At 37.5% G+C, this 27,521-nt stretch overlaps 1 protein-coding gene across 1 annotated transcript in view; it reads left to right on the top strand.

Annotated features, from left to right (window-relative positions):
• The window catches only part of galnt1 (UDP-N-acetyl-alpha-D-galactosamine:polypeptide N-acetylgalactosaminyltransferase 1), a 125,937-nt gene that overhangs the window by 83,905 nt on the left and 14,511 nt on the right, over positions 1-27,521 (top strand). The window contains exons 5-9 of the mRNA XM_051130973.1: positions 6,765-6,931; positions 19,269-19,476; positions 21,603-21,773; positions 25,125-25,242; positions 25,362-25,542. Of these exons, the coding sequence (XP_050986930.1) occupies positions 6,765-6,931; positions 19,269-19,476; positions 21,603-21,773; positions 25,125-25,242; positions 25,362-25,542 (845 nt within the window). The remainder of the gene's footprint in view (positions 1-6,764; positions 6,932-19,268; positions 19,477-21,602; positions 21,774-25,124; positions 25,243-25,361; positions 25,543-27,521) is intronic.

Raw genomic sequence — 27,521 nt, 5'->3', positions numbered from 1 at the left:
CCCCTTAACAGGTTTTGTTGTTGTATTGACCTGCATAACATGATTAGCTGTTTAAAAGTGTGCTTGATTACCTGATTGGCTGTTCGGCGTACTGTTTAACGATGTGATTAGCATAATCACTGTGCAATTCGTCAGCTAAATTATGCATTGCTTGATTTCTCGTTTTTCATTCTTGTTTCTATTGTTTCTGTGTGTGAATTTTTTGGTTTGCCTCCCCAGTGTGGCAAGCAGAACGGTTTTGGCGTGCATTCTGTAATTAGCAAGTTGTGCAGAACCATTAAAAGCATATGGTCAAGACTGTAAACTTGCAGTCAGCATAGATTTACACAAGCACGCCAACACACACTGTTTTTATAGTTGTGTGTCGCATAGAGAGAACAGCTCACAGCTGGGAACAATACTGACCTTTTCTCCTTCACTGCATTCCTGCTGTCTGGGAGAGAACTCTCTGTGTGTGTGTGTGTGTGTGTGTGTTTGATGCTCAAAGCAAGGTAACACAGTGTTTCCTTTAGAGTTTGACAGTCTTTTTATATGTCTCTGTTACCTTCTGTCAGATTCAGGTATAGCTTTTATTGGCGTGGTAAAAGCGTTTCTGCGGAGTCAGGAGAGGCACTCCTGAAAACACTGGATGAGAAAATAATTGACTGTACAGAGTGAAGAATAAATAAATCTAATGAAATATGAGATTGATTAATGTATAAATAATTTTTCTCAATATTTTCACTTAAATTCTCTCGAATAATCTCACAGTTATGACTTTTTTTCTTGCAGTTCCAAGTTTACATCTCACAGTTCTGACTTTATAACTCAGAATTTTTAGAAAAAAAGTCAGAATTGCGAGTTATGGTCAAAATTGCATGATATTAACTTGCTATTCTGACCGTTCTCATTTTTTTTTTTTGTTTTTTTTTTTTTTCAAATTTTGGGTTTGTAACTTTTTCTTACCTTTGCCAGTTTCTCACTATTCTGAGTAAAAGTCAGAATTGTGGGTTATAATGTCAAAATTGCCATATAAACTCGTAATTCTGCCTTTTTTTTTGCAATTGTGAGTTTCTATCTCACAATTCTGACATTTTTCTTGCAATTCTGACCTTTCCCTCAGAATAGTGAGAAATAAACTCACAATTATGAGTTATAAAAAAGATACTTTTCGTATAATTGCGAGTTCATATCTCAGTATTCAGAGATAAAAAAGTCAGAATTGCGATTTATAAAGTCAAAATTAACATATACTGTAAACTCCCAATTCTGCCTTTTTTTTGCAATTGTGAGTTTATATCTTACAATTCTGACATTTTTCTTGCAATTCTGACTTTTCCCTCAGAATAGTGAGACATAAATTCGCAATTGTGAGTTATAAAGTCCAATTCTGAGGCAAAAAAAGAGACTTTTCTTACAATTGTGAGTTTATATCTCAATATTCTGAGGAGTAAAAGTCAGAATTGCGAGTTATAAAGTCAAAATTGAGATATAAACTCGCAATTGCGAGTTATAAAGTCCAATTCTGAGGCAAAAAGAGACTTTTCTTACAATTGTGAGTTCATATCTCAGTATTCTGAGATAAAAAAAAGTCATAATTGCGAGTTATAAAGTCAAAGTTAAGATATAAACGCGCAAGTCTGCCTTTTTTTTTGCAATTGTGAGTTTATATCTTACAGTTCTTACTTTTTTCTTGCAATTCTGACCTTTCCCTCAGAATAGTGAGAAATAAACTTGCAACTTTATGAGTTATAAAGTACAATTCTGAGGGGCAAAAAAGAGACGTTTCTTATAATTGCGAGTTCATATCTCAGTATTGAGAGATTTAAAAAAAAGTCAGAATTGCGAGTTATAAAGTCAAAATTAAGATATAGTGTAAACTCCCAATTCTGCCTTTTCTTTTTTTTTGCAATTGTGAGTTTATATCTTACAATTCTGACTTTTTTCTTGCAATTCTGACTTTTTTATCTTAGAATAGTGAGAAATAAACTTGCAATTGTGAGTTATAAAGTCCAATTCTGAGGGGAAAAAAAGAGACTTTTCTTACAATTCCGAGTTCATTTCTCAGTATTCTAAGATTAAAAATCAGAATTGCAAGTCATAAAGTCAAAGTTGAGATAAAAACTCCCAATTCTGCCTTTTTTTGCAATTGTGACCTTTTCCTCAGAATGGTGAGAAATATACTCGCAATTGTGAGTTATAAAGTCCAATTCAAGAGACATTTCAAGAGACATTTCTTACAATTGCGAGTTCATATCTCACTATTCTGAGATTAAAAAAAAAAAGTGACTGAAATGGTCGCACTGTAGAGCCCTGGTTTATATCTCACTATTCTAAGAAAGTCAGAATTGTGAGTTTACATCTCGCAGTTCTGACTTTTTCTCAGAATTGCAACTTTATATCACACATTTCTGAGAAAAGTCAAAACTGGAGGTTTATATTACTCAAGTTGCAGTTACCTTGTTTTATTTGGGAGGTCTGTGTGGGTAAAAAAGCTGCTTTACAACAGATTAAAAGTTGATTTCATCTGCCTTACTCAAATACACAAAGTTTTGACCAAATAAAAAAACGTAAAAAACGCTCAGTCCACAATTGACATTTGTAGTCTTTGTTTTAGATTCTGAAGCCAGCCGTGACACCAGCTGGTTGTTTGTGTATTTTCATTTTCTGTATTGATTCTGTTCTTTGATACGATGAAGGCTCTGGCCGGAGAGATTTGGATTTAGCATGTGTGTGTTTGAGATTACAATGACTTTGAGAACTGATGACTAACCGATCCTGTGTGTCCTCTGGCTGTTATCTCTGCTTTAGAGGGAGAGCGAAAGTAAAAGAGAGAGGCTGTCCTCAATTATTCCCCCCAAGCACACACACACACAGAGCCAAAAATGTGTGTAAAATCACAGCGAGCTGCATCACTGGACTAACTCAATCTAATAGGATGTCCTGTAAATGACTGAATAACTACAACTCACATTCTTCTTCCACTGCATTTCTCTTTCTCTCTCTGTGTGTGCTGAAGTTAAGCAAGATTTGGCCTGAGGAGTCAGATAAAAAATATCCAGTATAATAATGTGCGTGTATGTGTGCGTGATGGAAGATTTCTACAGACCTACGGCTGTTTTTGTCTCTCTCTGATTGCACCAAATATATCCAATTATTCCTAAGGCCTGAGAAATGTGATTGTGTGCGTGTCTGGTGTCTCTGAGGGTTTGTGCGAGCATGTGTGTATGCGTGTTTCATCTTTGATTCCTTCCATCTTTTGATCAGCCGTTCGTTTCCACATTGTCGCAGCTATTTTAGGCTGATTTAGCCTTTGCTCTTAGACACACACACATATAAAGCCATGGCCAGACATATGCTACCTCACCCCCTCAGCTCACTCACTCTTTGATGGTGTCTGTGCTGATTGGAGGGAAGGGATGCATGATCTCCCTGCTTTACAAAATTGATTTTTATAGAGCGACAGAAAATCTAGGAGAACGGACACCAAGGAATGAGAGTGAAATCTGTGCTTCATTTTAATCAAGCGGGTAGCAGGGCTGACCAATGAGACGCCTCGGCTGCAAATTAAACCGTTGTCTGGGGTCCTGAGAGTCGACATGAGGTTAATGAATTTAAAAAGAGCAGTCTGTGTGTTTCCACATGATGAGTTTAAGAAAGATGGGGCCGGGAGGGTCGGTGTTACTGCAGTGATGGGACATGATGGGCTACAACCCCTCACCTTCATTTAATTAATTGTGTGTGTGTGTGTGTGACGGCAAGTAGATTGGAAGGTGTTTTCTTTTTCTTTTAATGTTTTAGTGTTATTGTTTTCTTGGCTAAGTTATCACTCATTTGGATCGTTGTACTAATGTTTTGCCTTTCAATGTGGTTTTGTGCTTGATGTTTTGTCTTTTTGGATGATCACAGGCCAAAATCCCCCAGCTGTGCTAGGGCAAACAGGAAATGAGGCAGGAAGTGGAAGCGTGTGTCCCACTTTAGCTCTCCAGATACAACAAACACTGGTTTTCCTGTTCCTACCACAGCACAGACTGGCACAGTGACCTGCACTTACATAATCGACAAACAATCAACACATTCCCTGAACCTGCCCACAGCCTCTCAAACGACCAATCAGAGCTCATGCCCTGGCTGGCTGACTGCGATTTAGACCAATGATGAAGCAGCGAAATGGAATGTTTATGGAAACATTTATTGGAATTTCAGACCGTATTCTGGTTTCCAAGAAAGATTGGAATCTCTTTTTCTCACTTCAATTAAATTCATTGTGTGCTTTGATGGAATGAAAGATGTTTTTATCGCCAGAACATTTCCGGAACTGGCTGCTAAGAGAAATGGTGAATATAATTTAATAACAATACTTCAGAGGAAACAAATAAAATACTAGGGCTGCCCTCGACTAAAGATTTTTCTGGTCAACTGGTAGTCGTTCGTTTTAAGCATTAGTCGCACATTTATTAATAAACCATATAATGCTCATAATAATGAGCGTTTAATTGCCTACATAGCTCAAACTTAAGCGCTCAAGTGCACCAAAAAAAGCTTGCCACAGCGCACTGGCAGATATTATCATTTTAAATGTGTCAGCAAGGAAACTGCATTTATGTTTTAAAAATTTATTGATAGACTATAGCGCTTTCTTTGTTTTGGCTTAAGAGATGAAGTCGCGACACTGACTTGTCATCCCCTCAGTAGTGATGCGTCTGTATGCATGTTTCATACCATTACGTTATCTGAGAATATTTGTTGTCCATTCGAATTGCTTTATTTGAAAGTGGACATTTCACTCTCTATTGATACATTTTCATGTCTGTAAGCAGTATACACCATTTCGAAGTTTCGCATTCAAGTTCACAGAGGCAAAGATGGCAAAAAGTACATCCTGTTTGCCTTAATTATTTTACAAAAGCGCAAGGTTTTGTTGTTATTGTGAGTGCACACAAATAAATGTAGAGTCTTTATAGATTCGAAAGATGTATTACTTTTATTCGGTATGACCAAAAATGACAGAGTATTTTAAGAGCAAGTGAGCACACCGGCACCTCCATCTGTTATGAAGAGAGCGTGCTACTATTCAGCTTCCACACTCCACACAGACTTAAATAGTGCACATTTTTCTAGGTTAACATTAGATGGAGCTGCCATGTAAAGTTGCTACTATATACATCTTTCAGATGATAAGCCATATTTGAGGTTGATGAATGATAGAGTGTTTGGATGTCTTGCCCGATGTACTATATTACCACATAGACAAGCCATTAATGATCTGTCCGTCACGGACCATGTGACTTCACCACTTCCTGTGGATTTTTTTTTTTTCAGCTACTAAGCGACTAATGAAATTTTGGTCGACTAAAACAATTGGAACAAAATAATAAAATAACAGTACAGAGTGAAACTGAGAAGGTACCTAACAATGAAATTAACAAAAAAATATGAATTAACCTTAATTGTTCTATGGTTTCCCTAAAGGGACATAGTGATAAAAAAAAAAAAATGAGAGGAAAAATCATATTTCAAATGTTTCTCGTTCCCTGAGAAACCTTGCTTAAAATTTTTGTGAGTAAATGCGAAGCTTCTTGGGGGAACTGCAAAGTTTTTTGTGCAAACGCAAAAGTTTTGTGAGGGAACGCAAAGGTTGCAAAGTTTCTCTGGAGCGAATGTAAAAGCAATTTATGCCTTTATGCTAAAACGCAATAAGAAATGAGGCAGGAATGCTAATATGCATTTTATGCTAATATACAAAAACATACAATTCTTTCCTCCCATCTCTTTTTCCCATCACCGTGTCTCTTTAGGGCTCCATGTGGTTCACCCAAAAACCAACTGAAGTTTGTACTCCTGAATCATTTATTGAATATCTTTATTTGTGCAGCTTAAACAAGCTTATATTCAAATATGGTGTGTCACGAGTTCATTTATGAAATAAAGGTTTTTAAGGAAAACATTCCAGAATTTTTAAAGTGGACTTTAATGGTGGCCAGTGGGTTGAAGGTCCAAATTGCAGTTTCAATTCAGCTTGTGGATAAAAAGTGTATAAATTTTAAAAAAATTAAAGAAAATGATCAATCGTTTCACTAGATAAGATCCTTATTCTTCGGCTGGGATTGTGTAGAGCCCTTTGCGGCTGCAGTGAAACTGCAGTTTGGACCTTCAACCCATTGGCTCCCACTGAAGTCCACTATGTGAGAAAAATGCTGGAACCTTAATTTCATTTCAACTGAAGAGAGAAAGACATGAACATCTTGGATGACATTGAGTAAATAATCAGGAAATTTTTATTTTGGAAGTGAATTTTTTTTGTTGTTTTTTTGTTTGTTTTTTTAGATGAGCTGTTCCTCTAGATGACAATGCAGTAATAATAAATCCCTTTCTTGTTTCTGTTGGTTAATGCTAATAATCAACTAATTCACACTGAATATTACACCATGTCGTAAGGTGTGATCAAACCTGCCAAGTCACAAACATTCATTCAGTCTCTCTGTCATCATTTATTCCAGTGTCATCTGTTTTTAGAGCTCTTCACACTAGATGAGATGCATTCACAGTCTCTCCAGCAGCTCTCCACTCACCATTTCTCCATAACGGCCTGTGTGTTTCTGATAAGTGCTAATCTCTTCTCATCTCAAACAGAGCTCTCTGCAGCTCTCCAGACCCTATGCGGTCTGTTCATTTGTGTGCTCAGGAGGGAAGAGGGTTAAGAAGAATGTCGCTTTTTTAATATCTTTATCTTCTCTATCCTCAATTTTTGTCCATTCTCATTGCCTCATTTTTGCATTTTGCAGGTGTAAAACGAAGGTCTACCCAGACGATCTCCCACGCACCAGTGTAGTAATTGTATTCCATAATGAAGCATGGACCACTCTGCTCCGAACGGTCCACAGCGTCATCGACAGGTCACCGAGACACCTGCTGGAGGAAATCGTGCTGGTGGATGACGCCAGTGAAAGAGGTGAGTGTGCGCATAATAGATTTTGCCTGTTTTGAGGACCAAATATTTCCACAAGGATAATAAAACCTGAAATCACCTAGACTGAGGAGAGCCAAGGGTTATAAGTTTAACAGCTTTGGAGCTTTGGATACTTGTCTTAAAGGGATAGTTCACCCAAAAATGAAAATTGCCCCATGATTTACTCACCCTCAAGCCATCCTAGGTGTATGTGACTTTCTTCTTTCAAACGAATACAATCAGAGTTATGTTAAAAAAAATATCTGGGCTCCTCCAAGCTTTTTAATGGCAATGAATAGCTGTTGAGATTTTAAAGCCCAAAAAAGTGCATCCATCCATCATAAAACAGATCATTGAAAAAGAAAACAATATAAGCCAGCGACTTGATTCTAAACATCAGTTGTTGATTGGATAGAGGCAGATCTGAATGCAAAATTGAGGTTGATTTTAAGAAAGGGGTGTGGTTTTAACAGACAAGTTATGACAATTTGATTATGAATCTTGCATGAATCATTCACGGTTAGATCAATAACATGTCTGTCATTCTGACAGGTGTTTGTGCTTCTAAATGCTGAGAAGAGAGAATTAAAGCACACAGATCTCTCGCATACACAAACGCATGCTCTCACACAGATTTTGAAGTTAAGATGAGGACATTGTACTGCAGCACTCCGGAGATAATGACATGGTTTTGTTTCCACTCTTTGAAAATGCCTGTATCATGTCAGCTCTGCTTTCACTGTGTGTATGTGTGTGTTTGTGTGCACTGAAAGGGAACATAACACATCTGGAGGAAAAAGATGGCCGGTGACCTTGTTGTGTATTAACGTCAATGATGAAATGTGATTTACGCACTGGAAAGTGAGCGCATTTGTTAAGACAGATTTATACAGAGAGAGTGCGTTGCTGTCTAGCTCTATTGTGTGTCTGCTGCTGTGTGGGTTTACAGCTCTAGTCTCTTTGTCGTTATCTGCCGCACTAACCTGTAATTTAGATAGATTATAGGATTAGTGGGTTAGTAGGTGTAATGAATACATACCTGGAATTATATTATCATTAGCCCACACATACACTCACACATATACACTAATGTTAAAAATGTGGGTCCTTTGTTAAACACCAGTATTTTTAGCATAGTGATCCAATATACAGTTGAGGTCAAAAGTTTACATACACCTTGCAGAATCTGCAAAATGTTAATTATTTTACCAAAATAAGAGGGATCATACAAAATGCATGTTTGATCCCAACTTTTTGAATTGTGTTCAGGGAAATTTGTAAGTATCTTCTGTAGCTTCTGAAGGGCAGTACTAAATGAAAAAAAAAAGATATTCAGGTAAAATAAGAAAAATGTACACATCTTCATTCTGTTCAAAAGTTTTCCCCCTTGGCTCCTAATGCATCGTGTTTCCTTCTGGAGCATCAGTGAGCGTTAGAACCTTCTGTAATAGTTGCATATGAGTCCCTCAGTTGTCCTCAGTGTGAGAAGATGCATCTCAAAATCATACAGTCATTGTTGGAAAGGGTTCAAATACACAAAAATGCTGAAAAACCATAGAATTTGTGGGACCTGAAGGATTTTTCTGAAGAACAGCGGGCAGTTTAACTGTTCAGGACAAACAAGGGACTAATTAATGCGAACGACTATTGCTAAAAAAAAACAGCTGTGGATCAATCAGGTAACAAGAATATTAAAAATCAAGTGTATGTAAACTTTTGAACGATTGATTATTTTTTTTTCTTGTGGACTATATGTAAATGTCTTTTATGCGAAATATCTTATTCAGGTCAGTACTAAATAAAAAATATAACATGCATTTTGTATGATCCCTTTTGTTTTGGTAAAGTAGTTAACATTTTGCAGATTCTGCAAGATGTATGTAAACTTTTGACCAACTGTATATTTACACCATATTGATTATCAGCCAACATAAGAGATTTTTAATGTACTGATATCAAATGATATTTTATATTTAATTGTACATGCTCTTCTTCACTGTTTAATGTTCACTTAAAAAAATCTCTAAAGGAATATTTTTTTCATAACATGTAGCATTTAAAACAATTGTTTTTAATGTTTATGTTTTATCATTTTTTTAGTCATTTTGTTTTTTATATTTTTATTAATATACAAAATAGAATTTTAATATCTGCCATTTATCAGTTATCAGCCATAACATGAAAATAATTATCGCCTTGTTGGTATGGACCAGAAAATTATTACCAGTGCATCCCTATTTTTGAATATGCAAATCATTATTAGAGCTATTAGAACCACTCAAGAGCTATTAAATAATTGTGATAACAAAGAAAAAGTCCAAAGGCTTTGAGCTTTGTCATATTTCCAGCTATATATTGTGCATCACATCCAGTGTGATTTAAATTTTATTAACTTCTAAGTGATATATATGTTAGTCTATTGAGCCTAACACCTTTCTCTAAAACTCATTAAAATGTCAAAATGACTAATTTCAAATGATGAATCAAATTATCATATGCATTTCTCCTGCTCTGCAGTGAACCCTGGGAAATCTGATTTAGCTGGTGTCGCACTTATTAGCGTAATTATTCAATCTAGGTGTAGACAGACCTGTTCTTGATTCTACAAGCATTTTTTCCCCATAGCCCTGAACCATTTTCTCTATCACCGCACTGCCATTGCCATTCCTCATCATGGATGTGAGCAGATACCTGCCGAGTGTCGAGCGAGTGACACAACCAAAAACATTGATTATTTATGATATTATAGTGAAACGAAGACAGTGAGTAATAATGCTAATCATGTAGTTAACATGTAGTTTCCTGTAGATTTTTAAACTCTAACAGAGAGCTTGGAGATGAGGTAAGAAGATAAAAAGAAGCAGACAATAAAATATAAATTTATATTATATTAAAATATAATCTTATTTAGCAAAGCAGTCTTTATGAATAAACAAACTGAATTAAAGATATAGTTTATCCAAAAATGAAAATTCTGTCATTAATTACTCACCTTCATTTCGTTCCAAACCCATAAGACCTTCGTTCATCTTCAGAACACAAATGAAGATATTTTTGATGAAATCTAAGAGCTTTCTGACCCTGCAATTACAGCAACACAACACATTCAAGGCCCAAAAAGGCAGTAGGGACATTGTTAAAATAGTCCATATGTCCCTTTAAAAGATCAACTTGGTTGAAACAGTAGCACTATCATGGGTTTTTCGAAAAATACATTTTTGTGCAGTTTGTAACGTAACTATCCTTCAGTGTAAACAGTCTGCAAAGTTGTTAATTAAAAAAGTGCATTATACATAAAGATATTGTCTCTCAAAAGAAAGAGTCGACTCAGAATCACCTTAACGAGTCGTCATATTTTAGAATCTTCTGCCTATTACCAAGCTTCGTCACTAGGTAACATTTTAGCATAATCTCCACTTGCTCATAAAATACGAACAGTCTGACCTGCCCATAAACACTTCCGCTAGTTAGTGTGTTTACATCATCTCGAGAAAACAATGGGTTCTGCACTGTGAAAGCATTGCCGAAAGATAATGTTGTGAAGAATCAGTAGTTAAAATGAATTTTGTTCCATGATACCACAGCAATTCGAACCTTTTGTTGTGTTCATTTTACCGAGGACTGCTTCTCTAATCTTGACTTTTTGGCTTCTGATCTTCTTTATTTGAACTAACAAGCATCTCTGAACCACAACCTGTAAGTACAATTGATACGTTATGTGTACATTTTTAATTGAGTTCTCAAAATATAAATTTTTTTTGTGCTAATATGTGACGTATACCTAGTGCAGCTTTAGGTTGGCAGGTAAACCACGATATTACTGTCTAACTGAAATAGTTCTGATAATTCGCTGTGAACTCACTATTTATTAAGAATGTGTCAATTAATGTAGACTGTCGTTGTTCTATAATTACTTTGAATGTAACTTAGAAATATTTTGGTTTACAAACATTGTTGTTTCATCAGTTAGTCACGTTAGCACTCGACTAACGTATCCACCATTATTGTTTTGTTAAGAGTTTATAGTTAAGTAGCTAAACTTTAGCTGGGGGTACGATTCGCTTGCAGAAGTGTTAATTAAAATGTTTTTATGTCATTACTTTGAGAACGGATTGGAGCACTTTATTATTATTTTATGTGAAGGTGCATGCTCAGGGTTGCCAGGTTTTCACAACAAAACCCGCCCACTTGCTACTCAAAACTAGCCCAACTGCCTTTCGAGGGGGGTCCCCCATTAAAATACATGCTTTTTGTCATGGTTCCCCTGATAAATTTACATTCCAGTGGTTAAATATGACGTTTTTGGGGTCGTGTCAACCCGTGGATACCAAAAACAAGGGAACTTGCCAACACAGATGATAGCACTCGTTAACTTGCTCAAGAACTCCTCTCTGTACCAATCACAACAGGCTTGGCCAGCTGACCAAATTAGAGTTGGCTTATAGAAAGGAGGGATTTACAGACCTTACACTCAAACAAACCGTTTCAAAATCATTGACAAATGACTGTATGTATAAATGTATATTCTGAGAAGACGTTTTCTGACCTTAAATGCATTTAAACCTGTTGTAGGGGACACTTTAAAAAAAAACCATATGACCTGCTCTTTAAGTAAAGCATTTTCAAAGTATGTTTCATTTTTAAAGTTCATACTTGTAAAGTGTGAAAGCAGCAACCAAGTTTTTGAGCTTGCAAATCCTCATTATGCCCCTGACTCTGAGTGACCCGAGAGGTCAGGAGGTTTCAGCTGACTGTAGAAATGTGTCCGGCAGGTCTCTCATTGGCATTGGTCTTGTTGGCAGCTGCTCCAGAGTGCTCTGACCTCTGCATACATGACCTCTGCGTGGCTATGTTGCCCTCCGGCATCATCGCAATGGCTGCTGAAAGCCCTGCATGAGCGCTCCATGTGACCCGGCTCGGGGTGGACAGCTCCAGGGTGAACATTCACTCACAAACGCAGACAGCATTCAACAAAACCGCTGGCAGCACTGTGATGTGATGACACAAAAACTTACATGAACACATATATCGAACTCTGTTAGGACACTTGCTGTTACTGTTTTAAGAGGAGGATGAAATGAGATGGGAATGTTACAAGGCAGATTTGAACCCATGTTGCCTATTTTAGTCCTGCAGCATTGTGCATTGGGCCAGAGTTTTCCAAATTGGGATTTGTGAGGGGGTTTGTGAGTTAATAATGAATGAAATAATGAAAATGTAAAATTAAAATAAATAAGCTTGAAATAAAATGTAAAATCTGTAGGGGGCTTTAGGTAAATATTCAGCTCTAAGGGGGTTAACTGACAAAAATCATTGGGAATCCCTTCTCTAATCTATTACAATATGAATTTAACATGTTTAATTTAACATGTTCAATAGTTTGAGGCATAAAACTAGCTTGTTCTGTTTTATATCAGTAAATATCTGCTCACCTCAAACCTTTATTCATTGGAAATGCTGACCTTACAGTTTCAGAAGAGCACTATTTATCTGAAGGACACGCTAGAGAAAAAACTTTATCCCCTTTTCGCTCTTCGTCTTTTTTTTTTTTCACTGTATTGATTTTCTTTCTCTCAAGGTTTCTCTTTGTATGCTCTCTTTCTGTTATCAGGTTTATAATAGAAGGTAAATAGTGAATGTAACTGCAAAAGTGATCTTTTCCTCATTAGTGGTTTCATAGGTGCCTGTCTGCCTTGTACTATTTCTTGTACTATTTTTGTATGAATGCTAGTTAATATTGCATCTGTGTGTTGTACTCTAGTGAATTCGCCTCAAAGACTGATACAGAAGAGAAGAAATTGTTAAATAAAGTTGTTTTCTTTGCGTACAAAAAATATCCTCGAAGCTTTGTAACATTAACATTGAACCACTGAACCACTGAAGTCACATAGACTATCACATAGACTATTTAGACAATGTCCTTACTACTTTTCTGGGGCGTTGAACGTTTCAGTTACGTTGCTGTCTATGCAGGGTCAAAAAGCTTTAGGATTTTATCAAAAATGTAATTTGTTTTCCAAAGATACTAAAGTCTTACGGGTTTGGAATGACAGGAGGGTGAGTAATTAAAGTTGTTTACTTCCAGAACAAAAAATTACAGATAATTTACTCACCCCCTTGTCATCCAAGATGTTCGTGTCTTTCTTTTTTCAGCCGTAAAGAAATTGTTTCTTGAGGAAAACGTTCCAGAATTTTTCTTCATATAGTGGACTTCTATGGTGTCCACAAGTTTGAACTTCCAAAATCCAATTTCAAACTTCAAAATTGTCCTACATCACTGTTTTTTGTAAAGGGCATTTGATTTTCTTTGCATGTTCACTTTGTAAACAGTGGGTCAGTATTTCTGCAGCGATGTAGGACAATTTTAAAGTTGTAGGTGAAAATGAGATGGGAGTTTTTCAACATACCCTAACTGTATTGACCTGGATTACACTAGGGATGACTAAACGGTACAACTTCTACTAGTCGACACTGAAAACAATAGTCGACTACATGACAGAAAAAAAAACATGATTTTATCATTGAAATTGCCATAATTTTAACGTTACATTTTAAATAACAAGTTAAAATTAAACTTTTGAAAAATAATACATTATTTTTAAAAGTGTTTCTGGGCGAAAAACTATGTTTTTACCTCAGACCTCGCATTCCCTTATATGCCCACGCAAAAGACTAAGGCGTGGGATTATTTTGAATTAGAAGGAATCGGAAATATCAAAATATCAAACTGGTTTACAGTAACTCTACTGGAGCGATGCATAACAGGCACGTCGTAGACGTTAGCTGAGAGGCTAGCCAAAGCCAGCAAATGTTAATCACGGCATTCACTAGACCTGCCGCCGCTATGATCCCATCCGCGCCGTCTATTCCTCTGAACGAAGACCTACTTCGGTGGTGGTATGGGACGTCCAGGCGCTTTCTAAAAACTCTGTCGGCTTACTTGTTTATCTCTGCATGCCTGCGACTTCAGTTCCTGTTTTTCCTCATTGTTCAGTTCCTGTCGAGCGCCTTTTTTCGTAGTTCAGCAGACCACATTGATAATTTACTGAACAAAAACGCATGGTCTTGAGTAACGTAATTAAAATGGGCATTGTTGCATTGTTTTCCTTTTAACCGACATAGCCTGCATACGTACATTTTTAAAATCTGTTTTAATGCTGTTCCTTGATAACCGTTTCTATTGTTTTTGACTTGTGTTTTAATATGTTGTCTAACGTTATATGAAGATGAATAATTCTGTCAGGCTATTGATTGATTTTGGATGTGAATTAGTGATGGGAAGTTCGGATCATTTTACCGACTCGGACCTTTGAGTCTCGTTCAGCAAAATGAACGAATCTTTTTTCGAGTCATTTCGTTCATTTGAGCAAAATATAATAAAAAGTGTTACGTGTTACCTCCCTAACACATCTACTGCTTACACAAACGTTGATCACACTACAAACAAGACAAAACTACAATGCTATAAGAAAAGATTAATTCATTTTTTTACCTGGGTCTTTAGTGTATGATTAGCTCACCTCAACTCTTATCTGACAAGTTTTTGGGTTTGAGTCGTTCGTTCATCATGTGACAGCCCCATAAGGTGAACGACTCCAAAAAACCCGAAGACTCGAACAGGTGAACTTATTCCAGTACAGAACCTAATAGGATGTTGCGCATGCGCGACTGAACGAATCACTCCCCGAGACGACTCGTTCTTCCGAGTCACATTAAAGATTCGTTCAAAATGAAGGAATCGTTCAAGAACGTCACTAATTTGAATAAATAAGCTATGCGTTGGCTGACGTTGAGTGTGTGCTCTGCTTTTATATCCTTTTTAACGACCGCCTAAAGTTAAATGATGATAACGCGAGACACGCGTACAGCAAGCTGAATTCATTGAGGGATTTGACAGTGTGATTTATAGGTATTTCAAATGTAGGCTTTTATATACATGCGCATGCGCATCGCAGAGAATAGACAAGACGAGCGTTTTAAGTTAAAAAGTATATAAATTGTACTGTACTTTAATGGCAGAATTTTCATTTTTGGGTGAACTTTCCCTTAGTTTCCCTAGTTGTCATTATTTACTCACCCTCATATCGTTCCAAACCAAAGATATTTTGAAGAACTTTTCAGCTGTTTCCTCTTGTCCAACCAAGGGGAAAGTCAGTGGGATAAATTATTTCTGGACCTCAGTGACTTTAGATGTGGTCACATTAATCATTGTTTGTCAAATTTTCAAGCCATTTCAATAGGATTCTGTGCAATCTGGAAATTTGCTTGAGGGACTGAGATCTCCCCATGTAGATTTTGCAGCGACTTAGTTGAATTTATAATGCTTATCAACAGAAAGCCGTGTGGTTTGAAAGTGACTTCATATATTGCTGCATTTATTGTCTCACACTGAGACATTTTTCAAAATATCTTCTTCTGTGTTTGAAACGGTACAGGACAGTGAGTAAATAATGACATATTGTTCACTTTTTAGATGTGCCTTTAAGATCAGAGGTACCTCCGTATAACAGCTATATAAGTCCCGCCATAACAGAAAAAGCGCAGGTGGACTAACTGTAGCCACATCAGAAATTTAGTCTGTAGGTGAGAGACTGCAGAGACATTGACAGAGTGTTCATCCAAAGGTGCTTTGAAGCTTCATTGAAGCCCGCGGTGTGCGCGCACACACACACAAACGCACACTCCTGTCTAACCATTGCAACATTTTGACAGATGCAGAAAAGACACATCAATGTCTTCTTTTCTCACTCTGTCACGCACACACACACATGCACCAGTTCGTTCGGTAATAGAATGACTGCGCAGGTCACGTCCTGCATAAGAATAGCTGCCAGCCCCCCTCCTCCCTCATCTGTGCTAATCTGCTTCTCCTGTGGAGAGATAAAGACCCAAATTCTTCCTCTCATCTTCCTGCCGCTCAATTTTGTCCTTTAATGATGTCCTCTCTCGTTCTCCTTCTCTCTCTTTCCGCCCACTCTCTCTTCCTCCTCTTTATTTCCACTTAAACAACTAAAGGAATAAGGCAGGATATTGATTTACGTGTGCATAGATTTACTCACATGGATGCAGAGGGTGATGAGTGTTCGTTTGAGTGGGGCATCCATTTGACTTGTTTTAAACAAAATGCAGTGGAGTTTGCAATGCATTTAATTTACATAACGTGACATATTTGTACCTTACAGTGGGAAGTGCAGGACGGAACTTAGATGTTGTCAGATTGTCTGTATGTGTGAAGAAGTTAAAGAGACAGATCACCATATAATGACACGAAAACAAAAAGTAAATGTTTCTTTCCCGGCTGAATGTGAAGCTCCTTTGGTTTTCTGTTTCTGGGGTGTTTTGGGGGGTCGCTGGCATGAGAAATCCCTGCTGCTCCTGCTGTCTTTGTAGTTCAGAGCGTTCTGTTCTGTTCCACATATCACACCTCAAATAAAGCATGAGAGAGCAGATAAACCCTCTGTGAGACTGCATTGCACAGACATGTCCTCCCGTCAGATCTCTTAAAGGCTTCTGATTGGATCTGTGGGTGCGTGTTTGCCATATATAGATTTTTATGGATAGATTTGGACCAGCTTATAGATTTTATTTGTTGCTTTCATTAAAAGAATCACTAACACTGACATGAAAATTCCTTCATGTACTCATCATGTTGCTTAAAAACAGCAGGCTGCAGGATGACCTCAAAGTAATTAAATTAATAAAATATTAGGGAAGTAACAATATCAAAACCTCACAATATCATAGTATTGTAATGTGAAGTCCAAAATATGCTATTTATTGCGATATTTAAGAAAAAAAAAGGACAAATGATGACTTGGAAATTTTTTTGTACATTTTAGTTAAATTATTCTATCTAATGCACTTTGAGAGTTCAAAATTAATCTTGTGTAGTGTGTCATAGTGCACGACATGTCTGCGATGCTTCACGACGTCAACACAGAAAGACTAGCACGTTTACTTTTTTTTTCTGTCGTACACGACAAGTCACAACTGTGACAATAGGATCACAGAAACATCTTCATACATGCATTCAAATGAGCCGATACGAAAGAGACAACGATATCGGTCCTTGTATGTGGAATTTTACAATGGAGGAAATGCTATGCCAACAATATTCCTGCATTTATGATGATGGACTACCACGGTAGAGTGAAAAAAAGTTCAAATAAAAACTATTTTACCTCAGTTCTCTTTAACAGTCCATACTGTCATCTACATGCAATCCAGATTTGTGTCCATGCATGTTACCATGGTTTCGTCACTTGCCCACTTTGGCACCGCCCCCACCGTTATTACAAATACAATTACAAACTGGACGCGGCTGCATGCAGTGTACCAAACAACAGTCGCATCACAGATCCGCGGCAGGAGTCAGAATTCATACATCACATGAGGAGAGTGAGTCGAGCTGACGTGTGAGGTGAGAAAGTCAAAAAGTTGGCAAAAGATCTCGAAACAAAATACAAAAGCGCCTGCTTTTAAAATATTTTGGATTTTAAAACGCTGTTCCTGTTGACTCTTGCCGTTTATCTAAAAGGAGATTTCGGAAATTTGTTTCTAATTTATTTGGTTCCACCGTGTTTGCTGATTTTCAGTATTTCAGTCTGTTTTTTGTTATTTTACATTAGGCCCGTACCATGGTGTTTTTTTTTTTTAGCAGTTTTGTTAAAAAACTAATCATTCCATGTTTATTATAAGTGAGTTTGTCATACTGTTTGGTTGTTGTCCATTCAATCAATTGACGCCGAATTGCCGCTAATTTGAAAGTGAAAGTAAAATGCGCATGGGCATTTACAAGCTATTTAAAAGTGAAGAAAAGCATTGAATTCGAAATGCTTTTGAAAAGCATTCTTTTTTGGGCTTTTCTGATTACAAGACAGGGCAAAACATGGTGTTTGCTAGCTGTTTTTTGTTTACACTCATAGCACTGTATTATGACAGCATGCATGTCAATGAATGGTCAGGTATCATCGTGTAGTCTGACATGTTTCTTGTTCATGACACAAGATTTTATGAGTCAAAAATTGCATAATCTGACACAGTGTCTGTCGTAACTGACAAAAAAATAGTATAGTCTGAATGGGGCTTTAGTTAAAACAGGCTTACAAAAACACGTCTCACTACAAATCTAGTAAAAATGCTGTAGTCATGTGCCTTGAAAATCACCAGATCACAACTTTTATGTTAGAATATTTAAAAAATCAACACTTTTTTTCCCGGAAGACCTATATCGTTTCATATCGTCATGTGACCACGATAATATTGAGACAGTTTTGCGATACCACGATATTGATAATATCGTTACATCCCTATGAAATACTGAATATTGTGTCGGACAACAGGAGACCTTTGAGTCGAGAAGGTTAAGAACCAGTGACTTACAAAATATATGTACCATCTTAACCGTAAATGTGACTGAAAATCATTGTTGACGTTTCACAGGCTTCTTCTGTATTGTTTCACAGTTTCAGTGTGACCTTTATGTTCCTGAACACAGTTTGAATAATCTTGTCAGAGCATTCAGTGGTTTTAAACCGGTTTATTCGATGAAAACAGGCAGCCGTATCTTTAGATCTGTATTTAAAGACGGCTGCTGCAGCTGAAGATGTTGTTCCACATGATCCGAGAGCTGTGTTAAAGCGTTGGAGTCATTGGCAGCGTGAACCGAACCACCCACAGCAGATGCTGATGTAGAGCAATACTTGATTAATGATTGAAGTGGGGGAAAATTATTAAAGAAAGATTTGCTGTACATCGGCAAGACAAAAAACATGCCTCCTCAAACACCTTTTTGGGCAATAATCATTATGTTTCAAGAGCTTTACTTAAGCTCCACAGTGTGAAGAAAATTGTTGTAGACAGCTACGTAAAAAATATAATTTAAAGGGCAGTATAGACCATTAGCTTCCTGGAAGCATTGGCAGGCTATTGAACAAATTATTACGCTGTTGAACAGAGGTAATCAGCAAAACAGTTACAAATGTTTACCTAGTTAATGTTGTGAATACTAATCTGAACAATGTCTGAAACTTTCCCTTCTGTGTTTATTTGCCTCTTTATGTTGAATTGCTTGTTGTATTCCTCAATTGTAAGTCACTTTGGATAAAAGGGTCTGCTAATTTTAAATGAATAAATGTAAAATTATTCTCACGTAATTAGTAATCATGAGCCAGGCTGACAGGGTTTATACTTTTCATATTGTGCCTTAGTCCATGGCCAATACTTGTATTCAGTGTCCTCATCCGCTGAAGGATATTGAATGAAATTATGATTTTGATCTGTATAATCTGTATATAATTCTGCAGGTGTATAATTGTTTGTTACCTTTGTGTGCATGTAGACTTCCTGAAGAGGCAGTTAGAGCAATACGTACGGAAGTTGGAGGTTCCTGTCAGGGTGGTACGGATGGAGCAGCGCTCGGGCCTGATTCGCGCTCGGTTGAAGGGGGCGTCCATATCCACAGGTCAGGTGATCACCTTCCTGGATGCCCACTGTGAGTGCACCACCGGCTGGCTTGAGCCTCTACTTTCTCGCATCAAACTTGACAAGTAAGTACTACTACTTTGTAGTAATATTTTAACCTTAGACTTAAAGCAAGCTTTTCTCCCCTAGGATGTGCTGCTGGACACACTGGATATGGGATGTAATAGTGTATGTAATGTAATGTGATATCTATTCGTCTGTGTCTGTGAAAAAAGACATTATTTAGCAAACCTGTAACCACCAAATCAATTATTTTAAAAAGGCAAATCCAGGTAATTTACCATAGAAATATGATGTTTTTTAACATTTATGACTTTTAAAGCGCCAACTGTGGTCCGCTCAGCAGGTTTTGAGTTTTCCTTTAGGCTTTATAGGATTTTGGGTCAATTTGGACAGGCCCCTTTTCTAAACAACCCCGTTATAGCTTCCCAAAGGGTAAATTTCACATTTTTTTTTTGATAATTATTTACCTAGAGAGTCCAGAGAATTGTACTGCAGTGTTTTTTTCCAGACTGAGTGAAAAACCTAGGACTAGTTTGCAAAAGTAGGTATTTTTACATCTTCTCAATCTCAAATTTGATTGACAGCAGTGTTTCTAGAAGTTGTCCGGAATGAGGAGGTCTATCATATGATATGAATATCCTGTGCATGTGCGAAAAAATGCAATCGCTTATGCCCCTTGAAAAATTTCTTTCAAATTTCTCTCAGACCTTTGGAGCCGTGAGCTAAACAGGCCCACTGTATTTCGTTCCGACTGGCCTTCATTAACCTTGTCTAACAGGTGCTCAAACTTTGTTGGCCAGATTGAGCTTTTACATAAGCGTTCTGAGATAACAAAGATATCTCATTTCGTTCAGGATTTATAGGCATTTTACTAAAACTTGCCCTGTTCCTTTCGAACATTTTGGCACCTCTTTGTGATGATAAGTCAAAAGTTCAACTTTTTTTTGGATGATTATTAATATTCACTCTCCAGAGGATCTTCCAGCACTGGTTTGGTTCCGATTGGGCAAAAAACCTAGGACTAGTTTGCAGAAGTATGTTTTTCCAAAAAATGCAAAATACCCAAACATTTCACCAGGTTCACGATCAAATCTGAGGTGTTCTATTTGTTTGGTCTGCACAATCAGTTTTACGTGGAGATTGCTGATCCGTGACCATTATAACAAGTACAATAGAGTTTCAGAGCTATGCGCTTGGTTAAATGTCCTAAGACGCATGCAAACTCACAACAAATAAACAGAAATGTGTGTGTGTGTTGGTCTCCACCAGTGGAACACTAACCAGATGTGATGTTCTTCAGTCTGGCGTCTCCTCAAAACCCAAAACCCAGTGTGTATATCTGAAGATACAACAGACATTGATATGTCACTCACTTTATAAATGTAAAGAGTGCGGGCTAATTATTTAAGTTGAACGATTTTTGGTGTTAGTAGTTTGGAAAGTGCATTCCACTAGCAGATTGATACATATATGTGGTCACAAATGCATAAAATGTTACACCCACCACATGCCTTTCATTTCATTTCTGCAATTTGTGGTGGAACATAAAAACAAACCAGTCATTTTCACACACACTTTCTTTTCCGCCCTTTTGGCGTGTTGGTTTGCAGAGAGCTGCGCAATCAATAGCTTTTAGAGTTTTTTTTTTTTCTAGACCTTTATTACGTTTTTGTAGTTTGGTTTCACCTCAGGCTGAAATGGAGAACTTGTAGGGCATAGAAACATGAACTCGCTTTCATCTGATTTTGATTCTTTGAAGATATATGCGCAGAGTATTTCTTCCCTCTTCTAAACATACGCACATGCCCACATACACATGCTGATTCTCTGTGTTGTCTTGCCCCGGGCGGCCTGTTGGGGCATCATTAGCAGATGAAGCTTCAGTCTGCTGAATTTAGGAAGGAAAAGTGTGCCTGCAGAGTGTGTGTGTGTGCGTGATCCATCCTCATCGCCTGGGTTAGCATCACAGTGGGCTGCTTGGTGCTGATTGATGACACAAGTTTAGCGAGACGTCCCCTCTGATTTGCGTCTGCATCTGTTTGAGTAAAGAGAGGTGTGTCTGAGCGTGTGCCAGCTGAATTCAAAATAAAAAAGGGACATTCTGTGGCAGACAAAATTCATTCAGGCAGATGAGGTCAAAGCAGTGAAAGTGTATTGCTAACCTCACTTGTGTGTATGTGTTTCACAGGAAAACCGTAGTGTGTCCCATCATTGATGTGATCAGCGATGACACGTTTGAGTACATGGCAGGCTCTGATATGACATATGGTGGGTTCAACTGGAAGCTGAACTTCCGCTGGTATCCGGTACCACAGAGAGAGATGGACCGCAGGAAAGGAGACAGAACGCTGCCTGTCAGGTAACAAACTGAAATGCTTTTATGTCCAATCCTAGTCAAATGTCCATGGTAGAATTAACTACCATACTAGTCTTAACGGGAAAGTCAACCTAAAAATGAAAGTTCTGTTTACTCACCCTGGTGTCATTTCAGACATTTGCAGTTTCAGAAATGTATATGTTTTCCATGGAATAAAAATATAAATAAGAACAGTTAAAGGGGACACCGGAAGCAAGGTTCACTTATACATGGTGTTTGAATATAAATGTGTCTTAGTGTGTGGACACAACCACCCTACCATGATAAAAATCCATTCACTCCTTTTTTTAAATTCCTGAAAAACCTTAAGCAGTCTTAATTAACAAGCTTTTTTTGATTTTCTGAGCATTATGATGTCATATTGCTCAAGGCCCACCCACAACCACTGACTGACTGTCCTGTATTAGCATATTTCTGTCCTTAGCCAGTTCTGTCTGCCATTTTCTGCCCACTCGAGCAGCTGTAGCAACAACGTCTCGTAAGCATATTTCTGTCCTCAGCCAGTTCTGTCCGCCTTTTTCTCTGCACTCGAGCAGCTGTAGCGACAACAATGTCTCGTAAGCAATGCAGGCGTTTTGTAGTTGGAGGTAAAAGTGAATATAAGAGTCTTCATTTTCACCCAAGATGGGGACGCAGTGGATTAGTGATGTTTTTAATGGTAACGCAACCAAATACACAAAAGGCGGAAGAGAGCAGTCGGGTGAGCGGAGCTCATTATCATTTAAAGAGACATCCACCAAAAACGGGTTAATTTCGTTGACGAATGATTTTCATCATAATTTTCATTAACATTTTTTTGACGAAAACGAGATAATAACAAAACAAAAATTTGTTTTGAATGACAAAAACTATGACATAAATCTACTGACATTTTCGTCCGTGAATAAAAATGAGATGAAAATGTTAGGGAGGGACGATTTGGAAAGAGATTCATTCAGAATCAGAACAAATCTGCTGCGTGGTTAGGAGGTTAGATCTGTACATATGAACTGTATCATAGCCAATTGATCTATCTGATGGGACATAAGCTAGCATATATTTGCTGCACATCTCTTAAAACATTAAAAAAAAATGTCAATATCTGGGAGTAAGAAAAGAGCAGATATGGATAAATTTGACGACGCAAAAGAGAGCTCAATTCGGTCCGGTTTTCTGAGCGAATACACACCGAAGCAGCACCTCTCACACAGCGCATGAGTACTCTTTCATGTCTCATGAACAGATAAATACACACTAAATGATGTTGAATTGTCCATTTTGACGAGTTTTCAAGTAAACATACTCAGTTACGTCTTGGTTGAACGTAATCGGGAGAATATCGGATGTGTATTAGTACATTGCATTCGTGCATTCGGTTTTAAAGGGACAGCAGCCTAATTTAGTTGCTATTGTCTGTGGCATTGATGTTAATTAAGCAACAAAAGAAAGACAGAAAATCGCTCACTGCTCTTAACTGAATCACTTTAGTAGCCCTAATACAGATTAATCTAAATTTATTTATATAAATAAATATGTCTGCTTGAAAGAGTGAAGAATGTGGTAAACAAGTTGTTATAATGAATGCATAATTAGCCTATATAACCATTGGTATTTAATTGAAAAGAAGACCATGTTGTTGTTTCTTTATGGGAAGTGGTTTAATTTCATTTTAATATAAAGGCATGTTGCATGTCACAGCAGTTAAATCTGTGTCTGTCATGATGAAACCTTAATATCAAACCTATACAATGAGTTTGTTAATTATAAAGACATGCAAAATAAGTGCATTACACTGTAACTAAACCTGTTAGATTTTAAAATCTTATGATATTTAGTCGACTAAAACTAGACTGGAACTAAAAACAATTAAGATGACTAAAATAAATAAATGGTATTTTAGTCAAAAGACTATGACTAAGACTAAATAAAAATTTCCTGTTAAAATTAACACTGGTGAACAGAGCTGTTTTTGACAAGGTAAAAAGGGTGTTGTTTTACACGACCTTTGAGGAATTTTAACCAAAGTATGTTGCATTTCATGAATACCCTAAAGAGTCATACCAACTTGTGGAAAACTGTAACAGTAATTTGCATCATTTATTCATGCTGCAATGCATGTTGGGAACTCACAAAGCCTTAACATTTCAACAATATGAAATTCTTTGTTTAGACAACTGTGTTTGGCTAGTTAGGACAACATTTGGGGCAGTTTTGTTGGTCTGACATGGGTTTTTATGTTGTTTCAAAAAAAGAGCATTTTTTTAGTATTTGAGACTGTAAACTGGAAAATATGCATTAGCATTTTTTACAGTGTAAATGTACTGTTGCACTATTATTAGTGTATCTGTGTTGTCACAAATATTCAGTTTCCACGTACCATTTTTGAACAAAGTAGTGCAGTAGGCACTGTGTGTACACTAGTATTTCATTCTGAGCACAGCTTCTCTTCAGATGCCTAATATTTCTTCTCTCTTGAGACCTTTTGATGTACTGTAAACAGTAAGCAAATGTCACAAGCCAGATTTGAACTCAAATTGCCCGCATGGGCGCCACGACACAATGAATCACAGAGTATGTGTGTTAACCACTAGGCAATGACTCCGGTTTGTAAAGGCCTTTTAAATGTAAATTCAACATTTATTTTTTTCCCTTTTCTAAAAGGTATTTTACGTGCAACATAAAGCTAAGGAATATAAAAGAGTTTCTCCAGCCCTGCAGCTAAACACTACAGTTAACACAAAGATGAGGGGGGTGTTTTAATCCACAGAAGCACTTTGCTGAGAGGAGAGTGTTTACCTGCTCACCTCATAACTACAGGAACAGAGCACCGCTTAGCCTTCTCCTGCTTGATTTCTCCACAGATCCCGTGTTTTTCAGAGCTGCACGTTGTTTTTATCAGAGCGCTCTGACGCCACTCTGTTTTTTGTATTTTTCCCCTCACGACCCCTCGTTTACTTTGTCTCCTTTTTTACTTCAGAGCCTGGTTCTCTGCATGAAAACAACTTGAGAGCATAACAACGACAGGTTTTTACTTGAGGAAAACATGACTGTGAATGAGACGTGCTGCAGGGGATGGATTGAAGGAAAACAGGAAAGAACAGAGAGCGCCTGCTGAGGGAAATGGACGAGCATGAGCGAAAGATATTTAAAGAAGGATATGTTGTTGCCAAAATAGGCGCATGTAAACATGCCATTTCTACTCATAATCTCGTTCCCTTGAGTGACACGCAATGTGCTTATTTGTAACGGAGAGAACAGGAGAGGAAGAGCTGCTTTTATAAGATATGATCGTTCCCCCGAAGGGCCTGTTTTGCAATTAAACACTGTGTGTTTTGTTTTTGCATCATCTATTAGGACCCCCACTATGGCAGGTGGTCTCTTCTCCATAGACAGAGATTATTTCCAGGAGATTGGCACGTATGATGCAGGCATGGACATCTGGGGAGGAGAGAACCTGGAGATCTCCTTCAGGGTCAGTAACCGCTGATATAATAATATTCAACCACCAGTGCAATCCTACCCGTGGTTCCACTTGTACATGTATAGTGCTTTTCAAAGTCTCTGAAATTAATATTTATCCTTGTTTCTCAGATTTGGCAGTGTGGGGGGACGCTTGAGATCGTCACGTGTTCTCACGTCGGTCACGTGTTTCGCAAGGCGACGCCGTACACGTTCCCTGGTGGAACTGGGCAGATTATTAACAAAAACAACAGACGACTGGCAGAGGTTTGGATGGATGAATTCAAGAACTTCTTCTACATCATCTCACCTGGTTAGTCATGTTTACATACAACACATCTGCACCATAAACAGATACACAGTAAAGTTTGAATATGCTGAAACACAAACACTACACACAATTTCTGCACACAATGAATGAATATATACACACAATGAATATACCTGTAAGACTTTTGTTTATCATTAAAACACAAATTAAGATATTTTTGATGAAATCCAAGAGCTTTCGGATCCTTATAGACAGCAACTACCATATTCAAGGCCAAGAAAGGAAGTAAGGATATTGTTAAAATAGTCCATTTGACAATGGTTCAACCGTAATGTTATGAAGCTACGAGAAAACTTTTTGTGCATAAAGGAAACAGAAATAACAACTTTATTCAACAATTTCTTCTTATCTGTGTCGGTCTTCGATGCAAGATTATGACAGAGAGGATGACTTGCCCGGCCTTACTTATTCGAACCAGAATATACAGACAGAATTACACTGCCCATCCAAAAAAAGTAACTCTGTCTAATATTTTGTTGGACTGCATTTAGCTTTGGTTACGGCACGCATTCACCGTGGCATCGTTTCGATACGCTTCTGCAATGTCACAACATTTATTCTCATCCAGAGTCTTCTCCAGCACATCCCAAAGATTCTAAATGGGGTTAAGGTCTGGACACTGTGGTGGCCAATCCATGTGTGAAAATGATGTTTCATGCTCCCTGAACCACTCTTTCACAATTTGAGCCTGATGAATCCTGGCATTGTCATTTTGGAATATGCCCGTCTCATCAGGGAGAAAAAAATCCATTGATAGAATAACCTGGTCATTCAGTATATTCGGGTAGTCAGCTGACCTCATTCTTTGGGCACATAATGTTGCTGAACCTAGACCTGACCAACTGCAGCAACCCCAGATCATAGCACTGCCCCCACAGGCTTGTACAGTAGGCACTAGGCATGATCCAGAGTCCAATCTTTATGCTCCCTAGCAAGTTGAAGCCTTTTTTTTCCGATTAGCCTCACTGATAAATGGTTTTCTTAAGGCTACGCAGCTGTTTAGTCCCAATCCCTTGAGTTCCCGTCACATTGTGTGTGTGGAAATGCTCTTACTTTCACTATTAAATATAGCTGTGAATCCTACTGTTGTTTTTTTACGATTTGATTTCACCAGTGCTTAAGTGATCGCCTATCACGATCATTTAAGATTTTTTTTTCTTCCTCGAAGATGATGGTTCCCCACTATCCTTCCACTTTTTAATAATGCATTGGACAGTTCTTAACCCAATTTTAGTAGTTTCAGCAATCTCCTTAGATGTTTTCTTTGCTTGATGCATGCCAACATTAACATCTTTTGCACGACCACAGGATGTCTTCCTACATGGTTGTTTAAGAAATGAGAAGCTACTCACTGCATCAGTTAGGGTTAAATAACTTGTTGCCAGCTGAAACATAATCATCCATGCAGTAATTTTTTTCAATGGGAGGCTCTTACCTATTTGCATAGATAAATCCAGGTGGTGACTTTTTTTTTGGACGGGCAGTGTATATGGATTTTCTACGTCAGAACGGCATCTCTTTCAACAATGCTTTTACTACCTGTCTGGGTTTGAATGTGGTAGTTGCGTTGCTGTATATGCAGGGTCAGAAAGTTCTTAGATTTCATCAAAAATATCTTAATTTGTGTTTGGAAGATGAATGAGGGTCTTACGGGTTTGGAACAACATGACAGATAATGACAGAATTTTCATTTTTGGGTGAACTGTCCCTTTAAGGAAAGCAGTTACTAGGTTACTAAGAAAGTTACTCAATAGCTGCTCGATTATGGTAAAAATCTAAATCACTTATTTTTTGGTCAATATTGAGATCACGATTATTTAATACGATTAAGGGTGGGCGATTTACCCAAAATGTTACATGACAGTATTTCATATTAGGTCATTTTATTTCATGATAATAAAGTCATAAGGGTCCATTTTTTAAAATATGACAATATTTGGCTGAGATACAACTATTTGAAA

The sequence above is a fragment of the Labeo rohita genome, chromosome 16 (genome assembly GCF_022985175.1).
Source record: "Labeo rohita strain BAU-BD-2019 chromosome 16, IGBB_LRoh.1.0, whole genome shotgun sequence".
Classification (NCBI taxonomy): domain Eukaryota; kingdom Metazoa; phylum Chordata; class Actinopteri; order Cypriniformes; family Cyprinidae; genus Labeo; species Labeo rohita.
Note: the sequence above shows the minus strand (reverse complement) of the source record. Positions and strands in the feature narration are given on the sequence as shown.